Source organism: Mesoplodon densirostris, chromosome 20 (genome assembly GCF_025265405.1).
Source record: "Mesoplodon densirostris isolate mMesDen1 chromosome 20, mMesDen1 primary haplotype, whole genome shotgun sequence".
In the NCBI taxonomy this organism is placed as follows: Eukaryota; Metazoa; Chordata; class Mammalia; order Artiodactyla; family Ziphiidae; genus Mesoplodon; species Mesoplodon densirostris.
The window spans coordinates 11,512,025-11,534,447 of record NC_082680.1 but is presented as its reverse complement, the minus strand read 5'-3'; the positions used below and the strand labels follow the sequence as shown (position 1 = coordinate 11,534,447).

The window sequence follows — 22,423 nt, the reverse complement described above, 5'->3', positions numbered from 1 at the left end:
TGTCTGAGACTTTGATTATTTCAAGACCTCATATAAGTGGAATCATATATATTTATCTTTTTGTGATGAGCTTGTTTCACTTAGCATAATATCCCCAAGGTTCATCAATGTTGGAGCATGACAGGATTTCCCTCTTTTTAAAGGCTAAGCATTATTCCATTCTGCGCATGGACCACATTTTCTTTATAGAAGGAAGGAGTGGGACTACTGGATCATATGGTACTTCTCTATATTTAAAACATTTTTGGAAACTCCAGGCTGTTTTCCACAGTGGCTGTACCATTTTACATTCCCACCAACAGTGCACAGGGTTTCAATTTCTTCAATTTCAATTTCATCTTTACCAACACTTGTTATTTTCTGGGTTTTTTTTGATAGTGGCCATCCTAACATGTGTGAGCTGATATTGTGGTTTTGATTTGCATTTCCATGCAAACAGAATATAGGAAATTTGCATAGTTCTTTGGGAAAATGTATACTCAAGTTCTTTGCCCATTTTTAAAATCAGGTTTGTTTCCTTGTTTGTTTTTGGTGTTGAGCTGTAGGAGTTCATTTCTATATTCTGGATATTAACCCCAAACCTCAGCTATGAGGTTTGCAAATATTTTCTCACATTCCATAGGCTGCCCTTTTTACTGTTGTTTCCTTCGCTGCACAGAAGTTTTTAAGTTTCATGTAGCCTCACTTGTCAATTTTTGCTTTTATTGGCTGTGTTCTGGTGGCATATCCAAGAAATCATTGCCAAGAGCAATATGAAGAAGATTTTTGCCTGTTTTCTTCTAGGAGTCTTATGGTTTCAGGTCTTATGTTTAGGTCTTTAATTCATTTTAAGTTATCTTTTGTATATAGTATAATGTCAGGGTTCAACTTCATTTTTTTGCATGTGGATAACCAGTTTTCTACATTTCGTTTGCTGTACAGACAGTTCTTTCCCCATCATGTGTTCTTGTCACCCTTGTCATAGACCATTTGACCATATAAGTGAGAGTTTATTTCTGGGCTCTCTAGTCTGTTTCACAGGTCTGTATGTCTGTCTTTATGCCAGTGCCATACTGTTTATATTACTGTAGTCTGTAATATGTTTTGAGGTCAGAAAGTGTGAGGTCTCCAGCTTTTTCTTTCTCAAGAAAAAAACTGGGGGCTAATCAAAACGTATTTTGGCTATTCATAGTTCTTTAGGATTCCATATGAATTTTAAGATGGATTTTTCTATTTCTGCAAAAACTGCCACTGGATCTGGTAGGGATTGCAGTGAATCCATAGGTCACTTTGGGTAGTGTGGATATTTGAACAATATCAAGTCTTCCGCTCCATGAACATAGGATGTCTTTCTACTTAGTTGTGTCTTCTTTAATTTCTTTCAACAATGTTTTCTAGTTTCAGTGCATAGCATTTTTGTCCCTTTTTGTGGTTAAATTTATTCCAAGTTTTTTATTCTTTATGATGCTACTGTAGATGGGATTTTTTTCTTAATCTCCTTTTTGGAATTTTCACTGTAGTGTATAGAAACAAACCTGATTATGTATCCAGCAACTTTTCTAAATTTGCTCATTAGTTATAACAAGCTTTTTTGTGGAATCTCTAAGTTTTCTATGTATAAGATCGTGTCATCTGCAAAAAGAGATAATTTTACTTCTTTCTTTCTAATTTGGATGCCTTTTATTTCTTTTTCTTGCCTCATCTGCTCTGGCTAGGACTTCCAGTACTACATGGAACAGAAGTGGCAAGAATGGGCATCCTTGCATTGTTACTGATCTTCAAGAAAAAGCTTTCCATTTTTCACCACTGAGCAGGATGTTAGCTGTGGGCTTTTCCCCCAAGCAGGATGTTAGCTGTGGTATTTTCCCTCTGTTTATAATCAGTTAAATGCTTTGTCATGATAAGGTGCTGAATTTTATGAAATGCTTTTTCTGTATCAATTGAGATAATTATGTGGTTTTTCTCCTTCAATATGTTAATGTGGCATGTTACACATAGATTTTCGAATCTTGAACCAGCCTTGGGTTCCAGGAATAAATCCCACTTGGTCATAGTGTATCATCCTTTTAATGTGTTGCTGAATTTGGTTTGCTAGTATTTTGTTGAGGATTTTTATATCAATATTCATCAAAGATACTGTTCTATACTTTTCTTGTAGCATCTTTTTCTTTTTTTTTGGCCACGCCACGCAGCATGTGGGATCTTAGTTGCCCGACCAGGGATCAAACCCATGCCCCCTGCAGTGGGAGCATGAAGTCTTAACCACGGGACCGCCAGGGAAGTCTGCTTGTAGTATCTTTTTCTGGTTTTGCTATTAGAGTAATGCTGGCCTCATAAAATGAGTTTGGAAATGTTTCTTCCTCTTCAATTTTTGGGAAGAGTTTAAGAAGGACTGGTGTTAATTTTCTTTAAATGTTCAAAAGAATTTTCCAGTGAAGCCATCTGGTCCAAGGTTTTTCTTTGTTGGGAGGTTTTTGATTACTGATTCAAACTCCTTACTAGTTATGTATCTGTTCAGATTTTTATTTCTTCATGTTCAGTCTTGGTTGGTTGTATGCTTCTAGAAATCTATTCATATCTTCCAGTTTATCAAATTTGTTAGTGTATAACTGTTCATAGCAATCTCTTGTAATCCTTTTTATTTCTGTGACATCAGTTTTAATACCACCTTTCATTTCTGATTTTCCTTTTTTTTCCTCTGAGAGTTTGTCAATTTTGTTAATCTTTCCAAAAAACCAACTTTTAGTTTCACTGACTTTTTTTCTATTGTTTTTCTACTATCTAATCATTTCTCTCTGCTCTATTCTTTATGATTTCCTTCTTTCTGCTAACTTTGAGTTTAGTTTGTTCTTTTTCTAGTTTCTTCAAGTGTAAATATATTGACTTGAGGTCTAATTTTTAATGTAAGCATCTGCCACTATAAACTCCTTCTTGGTACTGCTTTGCTACGTCCCATAAATTTGGGTGTCTTGTGCTTTTGTTTTCATTTGTCTCAAGATATTTTCTAATTTCTCTGGTGATTTTAGCCCACTGGTTGTTCAAGAGTGTCTTACTTTCTACATACCTATGAATTTCCAGTTTTCCTTTAGCTATTGATTTCTAGTTTCCTTCCACTGTGGTTCAAAAGATCCTCAATATGATTTCAATCTTACTAAATTTATTAAGACTTGTTTTGTGGCCTAACATGATTTCCCTTGGAGAATGTTCTTTGTTAATCTGAGAAGAACAGGTATTCCACTGTTGTTGGGAATGTTCTATATAGTCTGGTTAGGTCCATTTGGTCTATAGTGTTGTTCAAATCTGCTGTTTGCTTACTGATCTTCTGCATGTTGTTTTACTCATTACTGGAAGTGGGGTATTCAAGTTTCCTACTATTATTATGTTGTTGTCTATTTCTGTCCTTAATTCTGTCAATGTTTGCTTCATATATTTGGGAGCTGTGATGTATGGATTACATATATAATATATATGTAATATATACAATTATATGATGACCCTCTTTGTCTCCTGTGACAAATTTTTGACTTATTTTTTTGTCCGATGTACTTGCATACTTACTTACTTTATTTATTTATTTATTTATTTTTTGCTGTACGCGGGCCTCTCACTGCTGTGGCCTCTTCCGTTGCGGAGCACAGGCTCCGGACACACAGGCTCCGCGGCCATGGCTCGCGGGCCCAGCCGCTCCGCGGCATGTGGGATCTTCCGGGATCGGGGCACGAACCCGTGTCCCCTGCATCGGCAGGCGGACTCTCAACCACTGCGCCACCAGGGAAGCCCCATACTTACTTTAAAAAATCTATTCAGCTACTCTGTATCTTTTGATTGGGGAGTTTAATACATTTACACTGAAAGTAATTACTGATAGGGAAGCACTTACTATTTCCATTTTGCTGATTGTTTTTTGTATGTCTGACAGTTTATTTGTTCCTCTTTTCTGTTCTTGCTTCCTTCCTTTGTTTCATTGGTTTTCTGTAGGGACATGCTTTGATCCCTTTCTCATTTTCTTTTGTGTATGTTCTACGGGTATTTTTTCGTGGGGGCTACATAATGTATTTTATAGTTACAACAATCTTTTAAACTAGTAACTTCAATCACGTACAAAACCTCTACTCCGTTACACCTCCCATCCACTTGCTATCAATACCACAAATTACATATGTTTACATTTATTTACAGTTACTATATTTATGCTTTTATCTTTTAAGTTCTATACCCAAATTAAAAGTGATACAACACCATCACAGTATTACAGATTTCATACCTGTCTATATATTCACCTTTAACAAAAAGCTTTATGTTTTCATGTGCTTTTATGTTACATCAAGCATCTTTTCCTTTCAACGTGAAGGAACTCCCTTTAGTATTTCTGGTAAAGCAAGCCTAGTGACAAGGTAATTACTCCCTCAGCTTTTATTTCTCTGGGAAGGTCTTATTTCTCCTTCATTTTTGAAGGACGGTTTTGCCAGATAGTTTTCCTGGTTGGCATTTTTATTTTCTTTCAGCACTTTGACTATATCATCTCAGTTCCTCCTGGCCTGTAACGTTACTGCTAAGATAGTCACTGAGAATCTTATGGGTGCTCCCTTGTATGTGACAACTCGCTTTTTTTTTTTTTTTCGGTATGTGGGCCTCTCACTGTTGTGGCCTCTCCCATTGCGGAGCACAGGCTCCAGACGCGCAGGCCCAGTGGCCATGGCTCACGGGCCCAGCCGCTCCGCGGCACGTGGGATCTTCCCGGACCGGGGCACGAACCCATGTCCCCTGCATCGGCAGGCGGACTCTCAACCACTGCACCACCAGGGAAGCCCGACAACTCGCTTTTTTCTTGCTGTTTTTCAGATTCTCTCTTGGGCTTTGCCTTGTGACAGTTTTATTATAATGTGTCTTGGTTTGGGCCTCTTTTGAGCAACTTGAATTTGGATATTTATCTCCTTCCTCAGGTTTGGGAAGCTTCCTGCCCTCTTCTCCTAGTTCTCTGACACTGCATGTATTGGTCCACTTATTCGTGTCCCATAAGTCTCTTAGGTCTTCTACACTCTTTGTCATTCTTTTTTCTTTTTGTTCCTGACTCGGTAATTTCAAGTGACTTGTCTTCAAACTCACTGATTCTTTCTTCTACTTGGTCAATTCTGTTGTTGAACCCCCTAGAGAAACTTTCAATTTAGCTATTGTATTCTTCAGCTCCACAATTTGGTCCTTTTTTATACTTCCTCTTTGTTGATATTTACATTTTGTTCATGCATCACTTTCACAATTGCAGTTAGTTCTCTATGCTCTCTTGTAGCATACTGAGTTTAAGACAATTAATTTGAATTTTTAGGTAATTCACAGATCTCAGCTTCTTTAGGGTCAGTTTCTGGATATTTATTTTGTTCCTAGGACTAGGCCATATTTCCCTGTTTCTTCATATGCCTCATTATTTTTTGCTGAGATTTGGGCATTTGAAAAAACTGCCACCTCTCCCAGTCTTTATGGACTGGCTTCATATAGGGAAAGACCTTCACCAATCATGCTGGCTAGAGATTCTGGGAGCCTCTAAATCTTTTCTGGGGATGTGTCTCCTCTGAGGTTGTGCATGTAATTTCCCAATTAGAGAGTTTTCTCAGTTTCTCTTTCCAGAGCTTGTAACCTCTTTTTCCCTCTGGCATCTGTCTGTGGGACTGTAGGTTCTCTGGCACTGCAACAAGCAGCTGAACTCTCATTTGTTCTCAGTGGCCCCAGGTGTGCCAAGTATGCCAGTCAGGTGAGACAAACTAGTCCCTTGGGCAGCTTCTCAAAAAGCCAGAACGTAGGGCACATGCTCCACTCTTCTATTACCTTCCTGACGAAGAAGTCTTGAGTTTGGCATTTACTACCAATTGTGCTAAGGTACACTTGTGGGAATGGCTATTGTGAGTGAAATGAAGCAGCCTCCTTACCCATTTCAATGCAACTGTTCTCAGCTTTGTGCCTGCCTGGCTTACTGCAACTTCTTAACTGGTTTCTGGAGTCATAAAGGCTTTTTTGGACCATATATTGTTAAGGCAGTGTCTCCGAGGGGAAATAGGTTTGGGGCTTCCTTTCCACCATCTTGCTGGCATCACTCCTCTTCTGTTTGCCTGGGCACCCCATTTGCGGCTGACTTCTGACATGGCGGCAGTCCTGTGGGACTGAGCCCTTCACTTGTGGGGTCTGTGCTAACTTCAGGTAGTGTCAGAACTGAAATGAATCGCAGAACACCCACTTGGTGTCAGAAAATTGGAGAACTGCTTGGTATCAGGAAAAAACAACATGGAGATATATATATTCCTTATGATAAAAATGGAAAGGTGTGGAGATGATCAGTCTTAATTATAGTTACAGACTGTCTTTTCTCTGTAAAATTTCTTAGCACACTTTCTTGCCACATCGATCAATGTCTGTAATCACATCTTGGGGCAAAACTTCTCCATTGCTCGTTTAAAACACCATCACTATAAAACTTTGTTTTTAAAAAGTATTATTGGTCTTCAGTCAACAAGCTTAGTATTTAGCTATAGCCAAATACCTGGCAAAGAAGATCTAGAAAGAGATATAAATAGTTACAAGGAAGCACTAAATCACATCAGGTATTATTTTAAAGTTTAACTGATACAGAAGAGGGAGAATGAAGTAACTGGTACATGACTTACAGTTGGTCACTGGGGGGAATTGTGTAATAAAGCCTCTTGGTTGTAATAAAATTTGCTGCTGTAACACAGCACAGCACAACACAACACCACCTCTGGGGTGGAAGACAGCCCGCCACCACTGACCTATGTGACGAGGGAAAGAGAGGAAGCAAGGCAGGTGCACACATGGCTTCCTCTCACATGACAGGCCAGAACCTGGAAACAGAGCCCCTGCTGGTGCAAACGATGCTCTCTGGTTAGGGAGCTGTACACCCAATGAACACCTGCTACTGGGGGAAAGTCAGCAGTCTCCTCAGAAGGGCACCTGCTGGCCCCCAGGCTCCGCAGAACTAAGGTTACACACACCGTTCTTACTGTCTCAAAACACCTCCCAGTTCCTTTTGCCTCCACGCTCCATCTGGGTTAAGATGATGCGATGATCACATGCTGTTCTTAATGTCGTCTCCTTGACCACAAAAGCATGACTCATTTCATCATGGAATGAGATAAAGGGCCAAACTAGACAATTAATTTACGTGAAAGCATGAAAAGCTATACAAATGCACACTTGTTAATTAACAAAATGTAAGCCCAGGAAGAATACAAATGAGCTCTAGCACCCTGCCATTTATTTCCAAGTTTAGCAATTAAGACTTCCTACTTGTACCTGAAATCACAACAAGTGCCACACTGCAAACCTCTAATGAATCCAGTTGCCTTAGAATTAGAAGAGACTTCAAAGATCCTTTAGTCTAAACCAGGGGTCAGCCAAGAACGGCCCAGCCCTGTTTGTGTAAATACAGTTCTATGGAACGCAGCCACGCTTGTTCACTTACACACATCATAGCTGTTTGCACAGGACAGCTGCAAAGTTGAGCAGCTGCGATGGAGACCGTATAGCCTGCACAGCAATTCCTGCTCTAAACCTCTCACTGAGAACAGGGATTCTGGAGAGGGAATAACTAACTCATCTGCCCCTAGTCACACAATTAGTGACAGGTGGGCTCAGGTCTGCCTGCTGACACCGGGCTACCTACTCCCTTTCCACTGGTCCCAGTTCATTCATCAGCTGCCGTGTAAGTTCTGAAATGGATAGCCAGGTCCTTGCAGTTTTTCACAAATGATGAGCCCTTCAGCTCCTCCCCCCAGCACCGCACCTGCGCGGCTCGTCCATCAGGATGTGCGACGCCGTCCCCAAGTCACACGTCCACAGTCAACTCGTTAAGCTGCTCCCAAAGCCACAGTGCCCTGGGCTTCCCTACTGCTCAGAGGTGACATCTTCGTCCTGATCACTCCGACTGTCCTTCAGCCTTTGACCTGCACCTCCAAAGGTAAGAGCTCTCTTCCATCGGCTTTGGCAAGCTCACTTCTTCCCGCTTGTCCTGATACTAATCCATCTAGAATTCAGGCTCTTGTTTCACGTCTGAACTCCTACACCAGAATCCTGTTTTAAATGCACCTGGCCTCTAATCCCTCCTCCTCAGACAAGTATTTCCTGTCAAATAGCATGAAGCCCTGACTCAAAGACCCTCAATATTTGTCTAAAAGGTGAAGTCTGAAACCCTTAATGGGGCTTCCTAACCTCCCGTGCCAGTTAAATTGGTTTGTTCTCTATCCCCCAAACCTCTTTTGGATCCAAAGCTACGCCATTTCCCCCCTTTCTCACTGTCTTTCCTCAAGAACCGGCTTAAAATCTACCTGCTCTTCCTCCAATAATTAAGTTGAAAAGGAGGTGAATAAAGAAAAGGGTGCGTGTATGTGCGACAGCTCTGCTTTTCTCACAATGTTCTAGTACTTTTCACTTGCTAATTCACCAGAGAACCATCTATCTCCCATAGTAAGCCTTCGATAAATACACTCATTATTAAAATACTTAAGCACAGAAAAAAGTAGAAGTATCCTAGGGTGTTTGTTTTGTTGAAATTTGAGCCAAGACACAATTTTATCAATGCTTTTTAAGGCACTAATTTTTGAAGCCCTAGAATTTTTTGAATATAAAATATGAATGTTTGGAAAGTGAAGAAAAATATCACAAATTTATGATAACCTGTAAGGTAAGAGAAAGAGGGTAGCAAAACAAAACAAAACAAAACAAAAAACACCAAACCTCAAGAGAAACCCGGATTCAAATTCCTATTAGTGGCTACATAACTCTGCACAAGTTTTTTAGCTACCTTAAGCTCCTCAAATGTAAAATAGAGTTGATTCTCGTTATTCAAGGCAGCTGCGCTGTAAAAGTTGCCACGGACAATGAATCAGCAAATACTGAATCACTGCTCTTACAGGAAATACGGGGTCAGGTTCCTGTGAGCCTCTGTCACATTTTCATCAATCATTCAATATATAACCTTGTTTTGTGTGTGTTTCTGTATAAAGACACTTTATTTAATATGTATTGTATAGTCATTAACGTTGACCTCACGCCTAAACAAAGCTCATCTAACATGCATCTTCTCCTTAAGGTACATCACAATCTTCTGTGATGCAATTTTTAATGAGTAGCAATTTTTAAAGAATATTCTAAGTCGTATGACCTTAAGCTCTAGTAAAATCAGTAAAAGTGAATGTTATGAATTAGGATTTTAAACTCTTAGGAATAACAATTTCAATCTAAATGCTTAATATTAGCATTGACGGGTGAACATTACACAGAGTAGTGTGCTGGGGCCTGGGGCCTGAGACAGACACCAAACCTTAACCATTTCCATCCTCAAGAGGCCACTGTGCTAACACGACCGGGTGGGGGACCTTGGAATTCAACCAGCTCATGCCTAGAGAGGTTCACAGGCCCAGGCACGTACAAGTATCCACAAACCTGAGATGAGCTGATCTGAATCTGGGGGAAAAGTCCGGAACTATGCCATCCAATTCACTAACCAGCAGCTAAACGCAGTTGCCAGGGAGCTGGAACCGGGCTAGCACGACTGAGGAAACGCATTTTAAATTATTTATGTACCAATTCAAAAAAAGACACTCAATTCAGTTATTAGAAAACTTTTATGTATGTTCAGAACAACTTGGACAAAACAATCTACTTTTTCAACTGCAAATTTTATAAAATCTAAATACTGACCACGTATTTCTGAGGAAAAGTGAGTATACAAATTGAGGTGTGCTAGTAAATGTAAAATACACACTAGATTTCAAAGACTTAGTACGAAAGAAAGTGAAAGTAAAGTAACTCCTGAACAAATTTTTATATTGGCTACATATTGATATAATTAATATTTTGGATATATTTAATTTAGAATATTGCATTGAAATTAATTTCACCTTTTTAAAAACACTCTCACTGTGGCCACCAGAACATTTCTGCGCTGTATTTCCACTGGAATGTGCTACTGTGTCTCATAAACAGGAGAAACTTCAGGCCTCCTTTGAGATGCCTTAAGTGAATCTAGAGGGAAGGAGTATTTTACCTCTGATCTTTTATCTTCTCTTCCTCCCCTTTCCTCAACTAACCGTCTGCTTTTATTTGATGAAAGGAGTTTTGCGGACTAAACATCAGATTTATCATGGGAATGTCCAATAAGACTAACCTCACAAAGAAGTATCTGCCTAGTCCCAAATGAGCCTGTATCCAGGAAGAAATCAGATCTTCTAGGCTAGATGACTCCCACTCATCCTTCCAGGCCGGTGAAAAGAAAACCGACGCTGCAATTCCTTCCCTGATGACCCATTTAACCCCCTCAGCACTTTACACACAACCCCAGTTCCCACATCTGGTGGTGCTGCCCAGTCCCTCCACTCCACAAGCACGGAGAGGGGCGCACAGCTGCACCTCCAGCCCTTTCTTGGCATTAGGGTCACAGCAGTGGACATTGAATCCTTCTCTGTGGAGCCTTTGGACTAGAATCTAGATGACTCTTAAGAAGACAGTTAAGTGCTCTCTAAACGCTATCAAATCAGTAAGACGCAGGAGGTCGGCGTCACTGGTAGGAGTGCAGCTGGGCTGACGCTGGGATCACTGTCGCCGCCACCCTCAAATCTCCTGACCATCTGCAGCCTCCCCACCCCTACCCAGGCCGGGCCACATGGGCAGCAAGAAGATTCCAGAGCTGCTGACAAAGAGTCTCAGGGTCAAGACTCATTGACATTGATCAGAAACAGGGCACAAGGGAGCCTGACTCCATTCTGGTCAAGTAGAGAGTCTCTGTCACCACCTAGTAGTAGCTGTCACCCTCCTGCTTTGTGACTGGTTTACACATCTGGCAAATGGTGGCACTAACCCAGTCAAGGGCTTTTAGCAGTGTCTAAGGACAACAGACAATACATGGTAGAGTAGCTTCACCTTATCCCAATTTCACAGATTAAAAACAAACCTGAGGGCTTCCCTGGTGGCGCCGTGGTTGAGAGTCCGCCTGCCGAGGCAGGGGGCACGGGTTCGTGTCCCGGTCTGGGAGGATCCCACAGGCCGCGGAGCAGCTGGGACCGTGAGCCATGGCCGCTGGGCCTGCGCGTCCGGAGCCTGTGCTCCGCAACGGGAGAGGCCCGCGTACCGCAAAAAAATCCCAAAAAAACAAAACCTGAAGCTTGTCTGCATAGGGGGGGCCTGCACAAGGGCATCTGGCTAACAAGCAGCAGGGGTGGGACTCAACCAAGGCATATGGATATGGACACCAGCGACAATGTCCATATCTGAACCACCACGCTGTGTCTGCACACAAATGCAGTTATTTTGACTCCAGTTTAATCCATCTAGTGACACGGTAACAGGACTGATGGGGAAGACTTTAGAAGTCTTTGTTTAGGCTTATAAACATAGGAAAAGCTATTTAATATCGTCCACAAGGGAAACACAAATTAAAACCACATTAAGGTAGTACTTTTCACCCATCAGATCTAAAACTCTGCAGACATACTGCATTGTATCATACTGGCCAGCCCATCCTGAAAGCCAGTTGCATACGTGGCTGGTTGACGCATACATTCATGCAACCTCTTTGGGAGGGCAGTTTCGAGACATCTATCAAAATTACAAAGGGAGATTTTTTGATGATGCCTATTCTAACCAGTGTGAGGTGATACCTCATTGTAGTTTTGATTTGCATTTCTCTAGTAATTAGTGATGTTGAGTAGCTTTTCATGTGCCTCTTGGCCAACTGTAGGTCTTCTTTGGAGAAATGTCTATTTAGGTCTTCCGCCCATTTTTTGATTGGGTTGTTTGTATTTTTGATATTGAGCTGTATGAGCTGTTTATATATTTTGGAGATAAATCCTTTGTCCACTGACTTGTTTGCAAATATTTTCTCCCATTCTGAGGGTTGTCTTTTGGTCTTGTTTATAGTTTCCTTTGCTGTACAAAAGCTCTTAAGTTTCATTAGGTCCCATTTGTTTATTTTTGTTTTTATTTCCATTACTCTAGGAGGTAGGTCAAAAAAGATCTTGCTGTGATTTATGTCAAAGAGTGTTTTTCCTATGTTTCCCTGTAAGAGTTTTATAACTGGTCTTACATTTACGTCTTTCACCCATTTTGAGTTTATTTTTGTGTATGGTGTTAGGGAGTGTTCTAATTTCATTCTTTTACATGTAGCTGTCCAGTTTTCCCAGCACCACTTATTGAAGAGACTGTCTTTTCTCCATTGTATATCCTTGCCTCCTTTGTCATAGATTAGTTGACCATAGGTGTGTGGGTTTATCTCTGGGCTTTCTATCCTGTTCCATTGATCTATATTTCTGTTTTTGTGCCAGTACCATACTGTCTTGATTACTATAGCTTTGTAGTATAGTCTGAAGTTAGGGAGTCTGATTCCTCCAGCTCCGTTTTTTTTTTCTCTCAAAACTGCTTTGGCTATTCAGGGTCTTTGGTGTCTCCATACAAATGCTGGAGAGGGTGTGGAGAAAAGGGAACCCTCTTGCACTCTTAGTGGGAATGTAAATTGATACAGCCACTATGGAGAACAGTATGGAGGTTCCTTAAGAAACTAAAAATAGAATTACCATATGACCCAGCAATCCCACTACTGGGCATATGCCCAGAGAAAACCATAATTCAAAAAGACACATGGGGCTTCCCTGGTGGCACAATGGTTAAGAATCTGCCTGCCAATGAAGGGGACATGGGTTCGAGCCCTGGTCCGGGAAGATCCCACATGCCGCGGAGCAACTAAGCCCATGTGCCACAACTACGGAGCCAGCACTCTAGAGCCCACGAGCCACAACTACTGAAGCCCGCGTGCCGCAGTGAAGAGTAGTCCCCACTCACTGCAACTAGAGAAAGCCCCCACACAGCAACAAAGACCCAATACAGCCAAAAATAAATAAAATTAAATTAATTAGTTAAAAAAAAAAAGCTTTAAAAGAAAAAAAAAGACACACGTACCCCAATGTTCACTGCAGCACTATTTACAATAGCCAGGTCATGGAAGCAACCAAAATGCCCATCGACAGATGATGGATAAAGATGTGGTACATATATACAATGGAATATTACTCAGCCATAAAAAGGAACGAAATTGGGTCATTTGTAGAGACATGGATGGACCTAGAGGCTGTCATACAGAGTGAAATAAGTCAGAAAGAGAAAAACAAATATCACATATTAACACATGTATGTGGAATCTAGAAAAATGGTACAGATGAACTGGTTTGCAAGGCAGAAATAGACATAGATGTAGAGAACAAACGCATGGACACCAAGGGGGGAAAGCAGGGGGAGGGGGTATGAATTGGGAGATTGGGATTGACATGTACACACTAATATTTATAAAACAGATAACTAATAAGAAAGAAAAGAAAAATAAACTAATAAATGATAAATGTTTGATTAAAAACAAAATTACAAAGGGAGGTCCCCTTGGACTCAGCAGCTCCACTTCTAGACATCTATTGTCAGATATGTGAAATGATTTATGCTCATGTTTGTAATAGAAAGAGACTAGAAATAACCTCCTAAAGGTCACCAATAGAGGTCTGGCATTTAAAGTCTATATATCCATACCAGGAAATACCATACAACACTGAAACACACACAAACACTGTAAAGAATAAAGAAGCTCTTCACATAACAGTTGGATCCAAAACGTATTGCTAAGTAGAAAAAGCAAGGGGTAAGCGTCTTAAAGTTGTTAATTAAAGCCCAGTCTATCCTCAAAGCCCATGCTCCTCCCAGTATCTCACCCCCAAGAAAGAGTGTGAGGCCTTAGAGCATTTACTTTCTCAACTAAAGCACTCCCATAAGCCTTCAAGCATCTACTTCACTCCTTTCTTCCCATCACCATAAAGCAAACTTAAACAGAGCTCTCACAGTACCCCACAAGGCAGATTCGGTGTCATCTCAGCTAAGACTTACTACCCCTTGGTTCTTCCTATCTTCAGAGCAGAGTAAAAAGCACCTGAAATGTTCCCTGATTTTTTTTTTTTGGAATGCCTACAGAATATGTCTAAGCCTTTTAAAATTTTAACACGAAAATATGCCAAAAACGCCATGAGTTTTGTTTTTAAGGACATTAAAGTACAGCTAGCTAAGTCCCAGTGCAGTGCAGCTCAAATCAAGTGAAGGCCGGCCCAAACCTCGGCACGCGGGTCTCATCGCAGACCCCCATTTCCTTCTCACCGCTCACAGACCCCGGAGCAGGGCCTAAAGAAGACTCAGCAACTCCATATCCACCAGAAGGAGCCCAATTAGATTTAATCATACACAGGCTTAAAGATGATTTTTTTCAGCTGCAGTGCTAAGACAGGAAGTGCTCCATGGTACACATATTATTTATCAAGGGAACAATTCAAAGTGCAGAAGAATGTTTGTAGTGGGAAAACAAATGTATGATTTTAAATATACATTTATGTATATGCATAAATGTTTCATGGATAGCTATATATAAAAAGGTAACAATACTTCCCTCTGGAAAGAGGAAGAAGACCTGGCATTTAATATCCAGAAATCCTTTACCATATGCATAGCAGATTTGTTTTTTTTTTTAATTAAACTCATTAAAACTTGCAAGTCTCTCTTTTTAAAATGATTACAATAAATGATTCACCTTAAAAACCCCACTGTTATACTTTAATAAAAAATAGATGTGTATTCATGACAAAAAAGGCCAATTGCCTAAAGAAATGCTCAGAGAAATTTATTTTCTATAATGTTAAAGCTATTTTAGTACAGTCAAGTGTTCCTTAAATCCAAGTAATAACTGAATGCCTCACATTTCAAACTTACTAGAACCTAACATTAAGCTATTTTTTCTTTTTTAAAAAACAACACAGATTACAGCCATGTGACCTGATTTTCAAGTAGGTCGAACAGACCAGATTTGAATACAAACTAAATGCCTTTCTAGAATAAGACAAAGTGTACTCTGAGCCTACATGTTTAATATGAGCGGGCTGACAGGGGTGGAGGGGTGCAGGGGTACAGGGGTGGTGGCGGGCCGCCTGAGACTGAAAACGAAACAGAATGAGACTGTCTTTCTAATGAGACACAATTTAACAGATCCATTAAATTATTCCCGTATGAATTCCTACCTCTTTCAACTTTAAAATAAAATTTTGCCAGCAGAAGTTTTATGGTAGACTTGTTGCGAATTTTAAAGTTTAATGCTAAGAGAAGCTGGCTTTGGGATAAAGATCAGTCTACTTGATGAAATGAACTAAATTCAGAGTATGACTGACTTGTCACAAAAAGTCTGCTTTTCTATAGCAAAGTTTTCAACACATCAAGCTATAGATACCCTTAATAAAGTAACACAGAAGCTGCAGTCAGATCTCACTCCTAGAAGATAATACAGGATAAAATCCAGATGACTTTGGGCGTGCTGATGGCTTTGGGGAAACACCACCAAAGACATGATCTATGAAAGAAATAATTGATAACCTGGACTTCATTAAAATTAAAAACTTCTGCTCTGTGAAACATAATGTTAAGAAAATGAAAAGACAAGCCACAGACTGGGAGAAAATATTTGGAAAAGACATCTGATAAAGGACTGTTATCCAAAATACACAAAGAACTCTTAAAACTCAACAATAAGGAGAAAAAGCAACTCAATTAAAAAATGGGGCAAAAAAATCTGACCAGACATCTCACCAAAGAAGACATACAGATGGCAAATGAGCAATAAAGATGCTCCACATCACATGTCATCAGGGAAATGCAAATTAAACGAGATACCACTACACACCTATTAGAATGACCACAATCCAGAACACTGATAACGAATGCTGGAATGCAAGGACAGGAAGCAAGAGGAACTCTCATTTATTGCTGGTGGGCATGCAGATTGGTACAGTCACTTTGGAGACAGTCTGGTTTCTTACAGAACAAAACATACTCTTAGCCTATGATGCAGGAATCACACTCCTTGGTATTTATCCAAGTGAGTTAAAAACTGATGTCCACACAAAACCCTGCACATGATGTTTTATAGCAGTTTTATATACAACTACCAAAACTTGGAAGCAACCAAGATGCCCTTCTGTAGGTGAACAGGTAAACTGGTACATGCAGACGATGGAATATTATTCAGCGTTAAAAAGCAATGAATTACCAAGCTGTGAAAAGACAGGGAGGACCCTTAAATATACTGCTCAGTGAGTAAGAGAAACCAATCTATAAAAGCTGCATATTTTATGATTCAACTCTGACATTCTGGAGAAGACAAAACTACGGAGACTAAAAAGATCAGTGGCTGTGGGGCTGTAGGAAGGGGTGAACGGGCAGCACAGAGGGTTTTCGGGCAGTGAACCTCCTCTGTATGGCACTATAATGGTGAGTTCATGTCATTACACATTTGTTCAGACCCACAGAACGAACACCAAGAGGGAACCCTAATGTAAATTGTGGACTCTGGGCGATAATGATGTGTCCGTGGAGGTTCACTGGTTGTAACAAATGGGATTTTGCTAGTATCAGGGGGAGGCTGTGTCTGTATGGGGACAGGGGGTATATGGGAACTCTGCATTTTCCACTCAATTGCTGGGTACCTAAAAATAAAAACTATTATAAAGACTAATGGTGGAGTCTAGGAAGTATATATGTGGGTGTTCAATCTCCTATCCTTCCAACTTTTCCCTGTTAGTAATTTAACTTAAGAGGAAAAAAATGTGTTTTAGGATTCATTAGGAGAAATAGAAGCTGAACATAGGAAGAATCAATTTAAAAATTTTAAGCGTTCGTTCAGAAACAACAAATATTGCTTATCGTTGACCAGTAACACTTATTTACAAAATTAAATAACTCTGTAACCACACTTAAACTGCATATAAATTGTCAACATTATACTTAAGAGAGCTGCTGTTTAAAGTAACCATAAAGGGCTTCCCTGATGGCACAGTGGTTAAGAATCCACCTGCCAATGCAGGGGACACGGGTTGCAGCCCTGGTCCAGGAAGATCCCACATGCTACGGAGCAGCTAAGCCCGTGCGCCACAACTACTGAGCCTGCGCCCTAGAGCCCGTGAGCCACAACTACTGAGCCCGCGTGCCTAGAGCCCGTGCTCTGCAACAAGAGAAGCCACCGCGATGAGAAGCCCACGCACCCCAACGAAGAGTAGCCCCTGCTCGCCACAACTAGAGAAAGCCCGCGTGCAGCAATGAAGACCCAACGCAGCCCAAAATAAATAAATTTATAAAAATAAAGTAACCATAAAATTTTGAGATTTAAAAAATAAATAGTAAGGTGAGCAATAATACCACCAAAACTCGATTTCTGAAAGACACTTCAGATAGGGACCATATTTAAATGCTTAATCAAGGGCATTTAACTCCTATTAAGAAATGTCTTATCAAGATGAGACAACTTCAGTTCCAAGGGAAGTTATTTAGAACCAACTGGGAAAGAAACAATCTGGTGAACTATTTACAAGTCCTGAGAAGAAAGATACAGATCCCCATTAACTTCCTTTACAGGCCACCAGCAACAGGCGAGTTTCCAAACATTTAACAAACAAGAAACTGTATGACCACCGTCATTTTAAAAATAAAATAAAGAGCTGAATTTCACTGCACATGGAAAGGAACGCTGCGTTGGGGGTGAGGTGGAGGGAAGCATTTGTAGCGCAGACAGGATCCACCTGGGATCCTTTTTAATTAAAAAATTCTAAACATTCTAGGCACATCTCTGAACTTGTAAGGCCAGTGTCTTTCTGTATAAAGGACATCTGCCTTCTTCCTCCAGCCAAAGGTTTAAACATAGGTGAAAGTCTGTTGCTTATCCAAACAAGTATTTAGCACACTTAGCGCGCTGCTTTGGCCCCCACCGGTCCAGGCCTTGCCCGTGAGTCCGCCCCGGCGTGGCGCGGTCCCGGACTCGCCGCGGATAGGACGGCCCGGGCACCAACCACTCGGAAGGCAGGTCCCCGTCCGCAGCAAGGCCACGGCCCGAGGTTACTGGGTGCGCGCCCTGTGCCCTACCGACTGCCCGCCGTCCCGAACCCGCGCGAGGGGGGCGGCGGGGCGCGGGGTTCAGTCACTCCTAACGTGGGGGGTCACCACGAGCCACGCGGTGGCCCCCGGACCAACCTCGGTTTCCTAACGGGCCGCGCGGCGCGGGCCTCACCTGCGCACCCCACCTGTGCGCCTCTCCAACCGCGCAGCGCAGGCCTCACCTACTCCCTCCCCGACCCGCGCCCCCTCACCTGCGCGGCGGCGGCGGCGGCGGCGGCGGCGGCGGGGGCGACGGAGGGCGGCGGCCCCGCCCGCAGGCCATCCTCCTCCTCGGGGGGCTCGTCCAGGAGCACCCGGCTCCGGCCCAGCTTCCACATGCTCCCGGGCGGGCGCCGGCGTCCGTACGTCCGTGCGTCCGTGCGCGCCCCTCCTCGGCCGGCCCGCAGCGCGGACGCACCGGCTGCGGCTCCTGCAGGACCGGACGCGGCCAGTGGGGCCGGGCGGGGCCGGGCTGTGGGGCGGGCCCACCTCCAGGACCCGGCCCTCCCCACCCCCGCCCCGGCCCCTCCCGGACCGGACCCGGTCCCCGCACCCAGCGAGACCCACCGTACGCCCGGGACTGGGCCCACCTCCAGGCCGGGCCACACCCCCCGGGCCCCCATTTCCCCTGCTCGCGGTCCCCCCCCAAGTCACCGCCCCTCCGGCCAGGCCCTGACCCCAACCGACCCTCCCACACCTCCAACGAGGCTCCTCCTCCTCTCAGCGAGGTCCCCGCCCCCCACATCACTCCACGAGGCCCTTACCTCGGGTCCCGACCCGAAGCTGACCCCCTCACACCTCACCCCCCACCACGGGCCCCCCAACACCTCGGGATGATCTCCGAGCCCCCGGCCGACCCCCTCACCCTCCACCCGGGATCACCTCTCACCCGGGCCCCCTTAACCTGGCCCCCACTCATCTCGGACCGCCCCCGCTCACCCCTCAGCCCGAGGCCCCCGCAACCCGGACGGACCTCCTCACCCCTCAGCCTGGGATTCCCCCCACCCCGAGCTGACCCCCTCACCCCTCACCCCGCGGGGGGGCGCGGCCAGGTCTGCGGGGCAGCGGCGCGGGGGGCGGGGCGGCCGGGGCTCCGGTCACCATGGCGACAGCCGCCGGACGCGGAGCGGGCATAGTGCGCATGCGCACACCCCTGGGTCCGTGGCTCGAGGGCGCGGTGGGCGGGACTGGAAGCGGTTCCAGTTCCCGCCAGGGCGCCCCGCCCCCGCGCCTGGTGGTCCCGGGGCTGCGCAGCAGCCCAGCCGTTCAGGTGGGAAACTGCTCGAATGGTGGCCGGGACCCCCGAGGGCGGAGGCGCTGGGCACGTGGACCTGCTGGGGGGAGGGTGCGGCCGAGCCCCGGGATGGGCAGCAGGCGGTGGGCTCGGCCGGGGCGGGTGCAGGGACCGTGTTCAGCCATAGGCAGGGGGAGGGACGCGAGCTTCCAGCGTCTCCACGTTAGGAGCCCAGGGGCCGAGGGAAAAGTGGGCAGCTGAGCTGGCCAGGCCACCTTGGAACCCGCCGTGGTGCTCGCTGGTCCCTCGCATTCGGCGAGCCTGACGTTAACGAGCAAGTAAGATGTGGCACACGTGGTGTAGTTGAGAGGCAGTTGAAGGGGCTTTGACAGCTAATTATGACAGCCGAACATTGTTACTTTTTCTAGGTAAGAGGTTACAGCCACAGTCACGGCGAACGTCGCAGGGCCCCCGCCCGAACCCCAGCCTGGGGCAGAGGAGGACCGGCCCGAAGTGTCCTCTGGCCTCTCACCAAAACTCAGAAGCAGGAGAGGTACCCCACACATTCCCAAGTACAAGATGACTTTGATTTCATGTCTCACAAAAGAGCCAAACAATAAAATATAAAAAGATATTCAACTCCATTGTAATGAGGGAAATGCAGATAAACATGAAATGCCCTTTTCTCGCCTATCAAAGTGGTAAACATTTGCAAAGCTGTACCCAGTGTTGGGAAGCACCTAGGGAAACTGGTAGCTGGGTAGGGAAATTAGCTGCTGGTGGCGTGTGAACAGTACAACGCTTTCGGAAGGCATCCATTTGTTAGTATCTATCCCAATTTTAATGTGCAAACGCTCTGCCCAGCAAATTACCATCCCTAGAGAAAATTTTGCTCGGTATACGTCAGTATTGCTTGTGTTTTCACACCAAGCGTGTATTACTTGAGAGATTTAAAAGTACATTTTATAAAAAGAATCCAGAACTGTCGGCTTCTATAAACATTTTCTTAAGCTTTGTATCTTTACTACTCTGAAAGAAAAAAAAATCAACTGTACCTGTTGGGTTTTTCCAGAAATGATTAGCAGCAAAATTTTTAAAATGAAAAGAGGCTCTGAGTCTGTCTTTGGAAGAGGCCGGCAGGAGCCCTGAGAACAGACCCAGTGGTGACAGACATGGGGGCCCTGTCAGGGTTAGTGGTTAGGGCATGGAGGGGGAAAGCCGAAGTTTACATACCAACCAGCTACCTGGAAAGCAAGGCCGTGGCAAGAAGCCCAGTGGTCCCCACCTTCCCTTCTCAGTGAGTCGCAAGGGTCAGGAGATAAACACACAGGCACACAAATATCTCTGGGCCCACCAGGCACAAATATTACAAACTGATGTGAAACCCCAGAACACCCACTGAAGAATAATCTACCCAGTAGAAATTAAAGAACTCCTCCTTCATGGGAATATAAGAATGATAAAATTATGTATCTACACACCTTTTCAAACCAGGTCAAATAAGCTTGGTCTTCTGGACTGGGAAGACTTCAGGATGGAAATACTGAATGTAGACACGGTGATGGTTCTAATATGTGCTACCTACACACGATGAATTTGTACCTGGGGCCCACAGGGTTCTGTCAAAATAAACATACTGCAAGCACAAACACTGATAAAAATCAGAAACAATAAAGTAGAGGTTACAAAACAAAGCCAGGATCCAAACAGCCCCTTCAAGGTCACTACAAACAAAACAGAACACTAACTCAGAACACTTCAACAAATAACACGGATGCCTTTATTCTCACCAAGAGAGCACGGGGCCTGTGCCGGACCACTGGCTTCCTTTGTCTGGCATATCCGCATTTCTCTGCTTTGAAATTTTTCTTTATAAATTAATCTGTAACCTCCTGCAAATCCAGTCCGATGTGGAATAAGAAGGCCAGGCTAACTAAATAAAAAGCTAAATTCCAGTATATTTAAACAACGTTTTGCATTATTTCTAGGAGAGCTCGGGAGGGAAGACCTGCAACCCAAAGCACAGCGCCTGAGGCGAACAGGAGGGGGATGGTGACTGAGCTTCAGGCATCCTGGAATTCTGAGCACTTCTCGGGAGTTCTAGGAAGTTGGCCCTAGGCATTCATTTACTCATTTATGAGTTTTATAAAATTAAGTCATGCTATTGTTAAAGTTCTATAAGAGATGTGCTTGACACAATCCAGTGTCACAAAAATACAGCGCTTACAGGGCTTCCCTGGTGGCGCAGTGGTTGAGAATCCACCTGCCAATGCAGAGGACGCGGGTTCAAGCCCTGGTCCGGGAAGATCCCACATGCCACAGAGCAAATAAGCCCGTGCGCCACAACTACTGAGCCCACAGGCCACAACTACTGAAGCCCGCGTGCCTAGAGCCCATGCTCCGCAACAAGAGAAGCCACTGCAATGAGAAGCCCGAGCACCGCAACGAAGAGCAGTCCCCGCTCACCGCAACTAGAGAAAGCACACGTGCAGCAACAAAGACCTAACGCAGCCAAAAATTAATTAATTAATTAATTATAGAAAAATACAACGCTTACACATAAGAATCCATTTCTAGATCTAGAAAGACATGGTTACAGAACCTTTCATTTACTGAGCTCTCCTTGGAGGAAGCTACTAATTTTAGCCTGAATTGCTCTTATGGCTAATAGAGTCCTGAAAATTCACTGGTGTAGGAACTCTGTTAACAAAGATCAAGTGTGCCATCCCTGTTTGAAGGCTCAACTTAGTGAGATTTTACTCTGGCAAAATTAGTTTTAAAGGAGAGTGCTGTCTGGGGCACCATACAGAAGCTTCCAGCAACCAGAACTTGAGTGAACTAAGCGGCCTCCAGAGACGGGTCCACACCCCGGGAGGGGATGGTGCAGAGGCGGATCTGAGCAGCAAAGGCAGCTGGATTTGAAGTCATGTTATTCCAGTTATGTGGGCCATGAAGCCAGGCGTACCCGACGGAGTTCGAGCCTCCACAGGCTGGTGGTTTTGTTACCCAAAAACTGGGTTCGCCTCTTGGTGGTTGGCGAGCCAATAGACACAACCAAGCCAAAGATGGAGAGAAGGAGGGATTTACTATTACTTGCAGCAAGTAAGGAGAACACCGGGGATGTTAAGGCAGTGTCTCCCCGACAGAAAAACCGAGGAAGTTTTAAGCTAGGGTGCACGCATATTCATGAGGGGCTTGAACAGAGGAGAACTC

General features: G+C 43.9%; 1 protein-coding gene across 2 annotated transcripts in view; it reads right to left on the bottom strand.

Annotated features, from left to right (window-relative positions):
* Window positions 1-18,439, bottom strand: part of TDRP (testis development related protein) — a 56,617-nt gene extending 38,178 nt beyond the window's left edge. The window contains exon 1 of one of the 2 annotated variants that reach the window (XM_060086079.1): window positions 18,189-18,439. In XM_060086079.1, coding sequence (XP_059942062.1) covers window positions 18,189-18,259 — 71 coding nt within the window. In that variant the 5' untranslated portion in view covers window positions 18,260-18,439. The remainder of the gene's footprint in view (window positions 1-18,188) is intronic. The other variant, XM_060086080.1, reaches the window with a different exon arrangement.
* Between the last annotated feature and the right edge of the window lie 3,984 nt (window positions 18,440-22,423).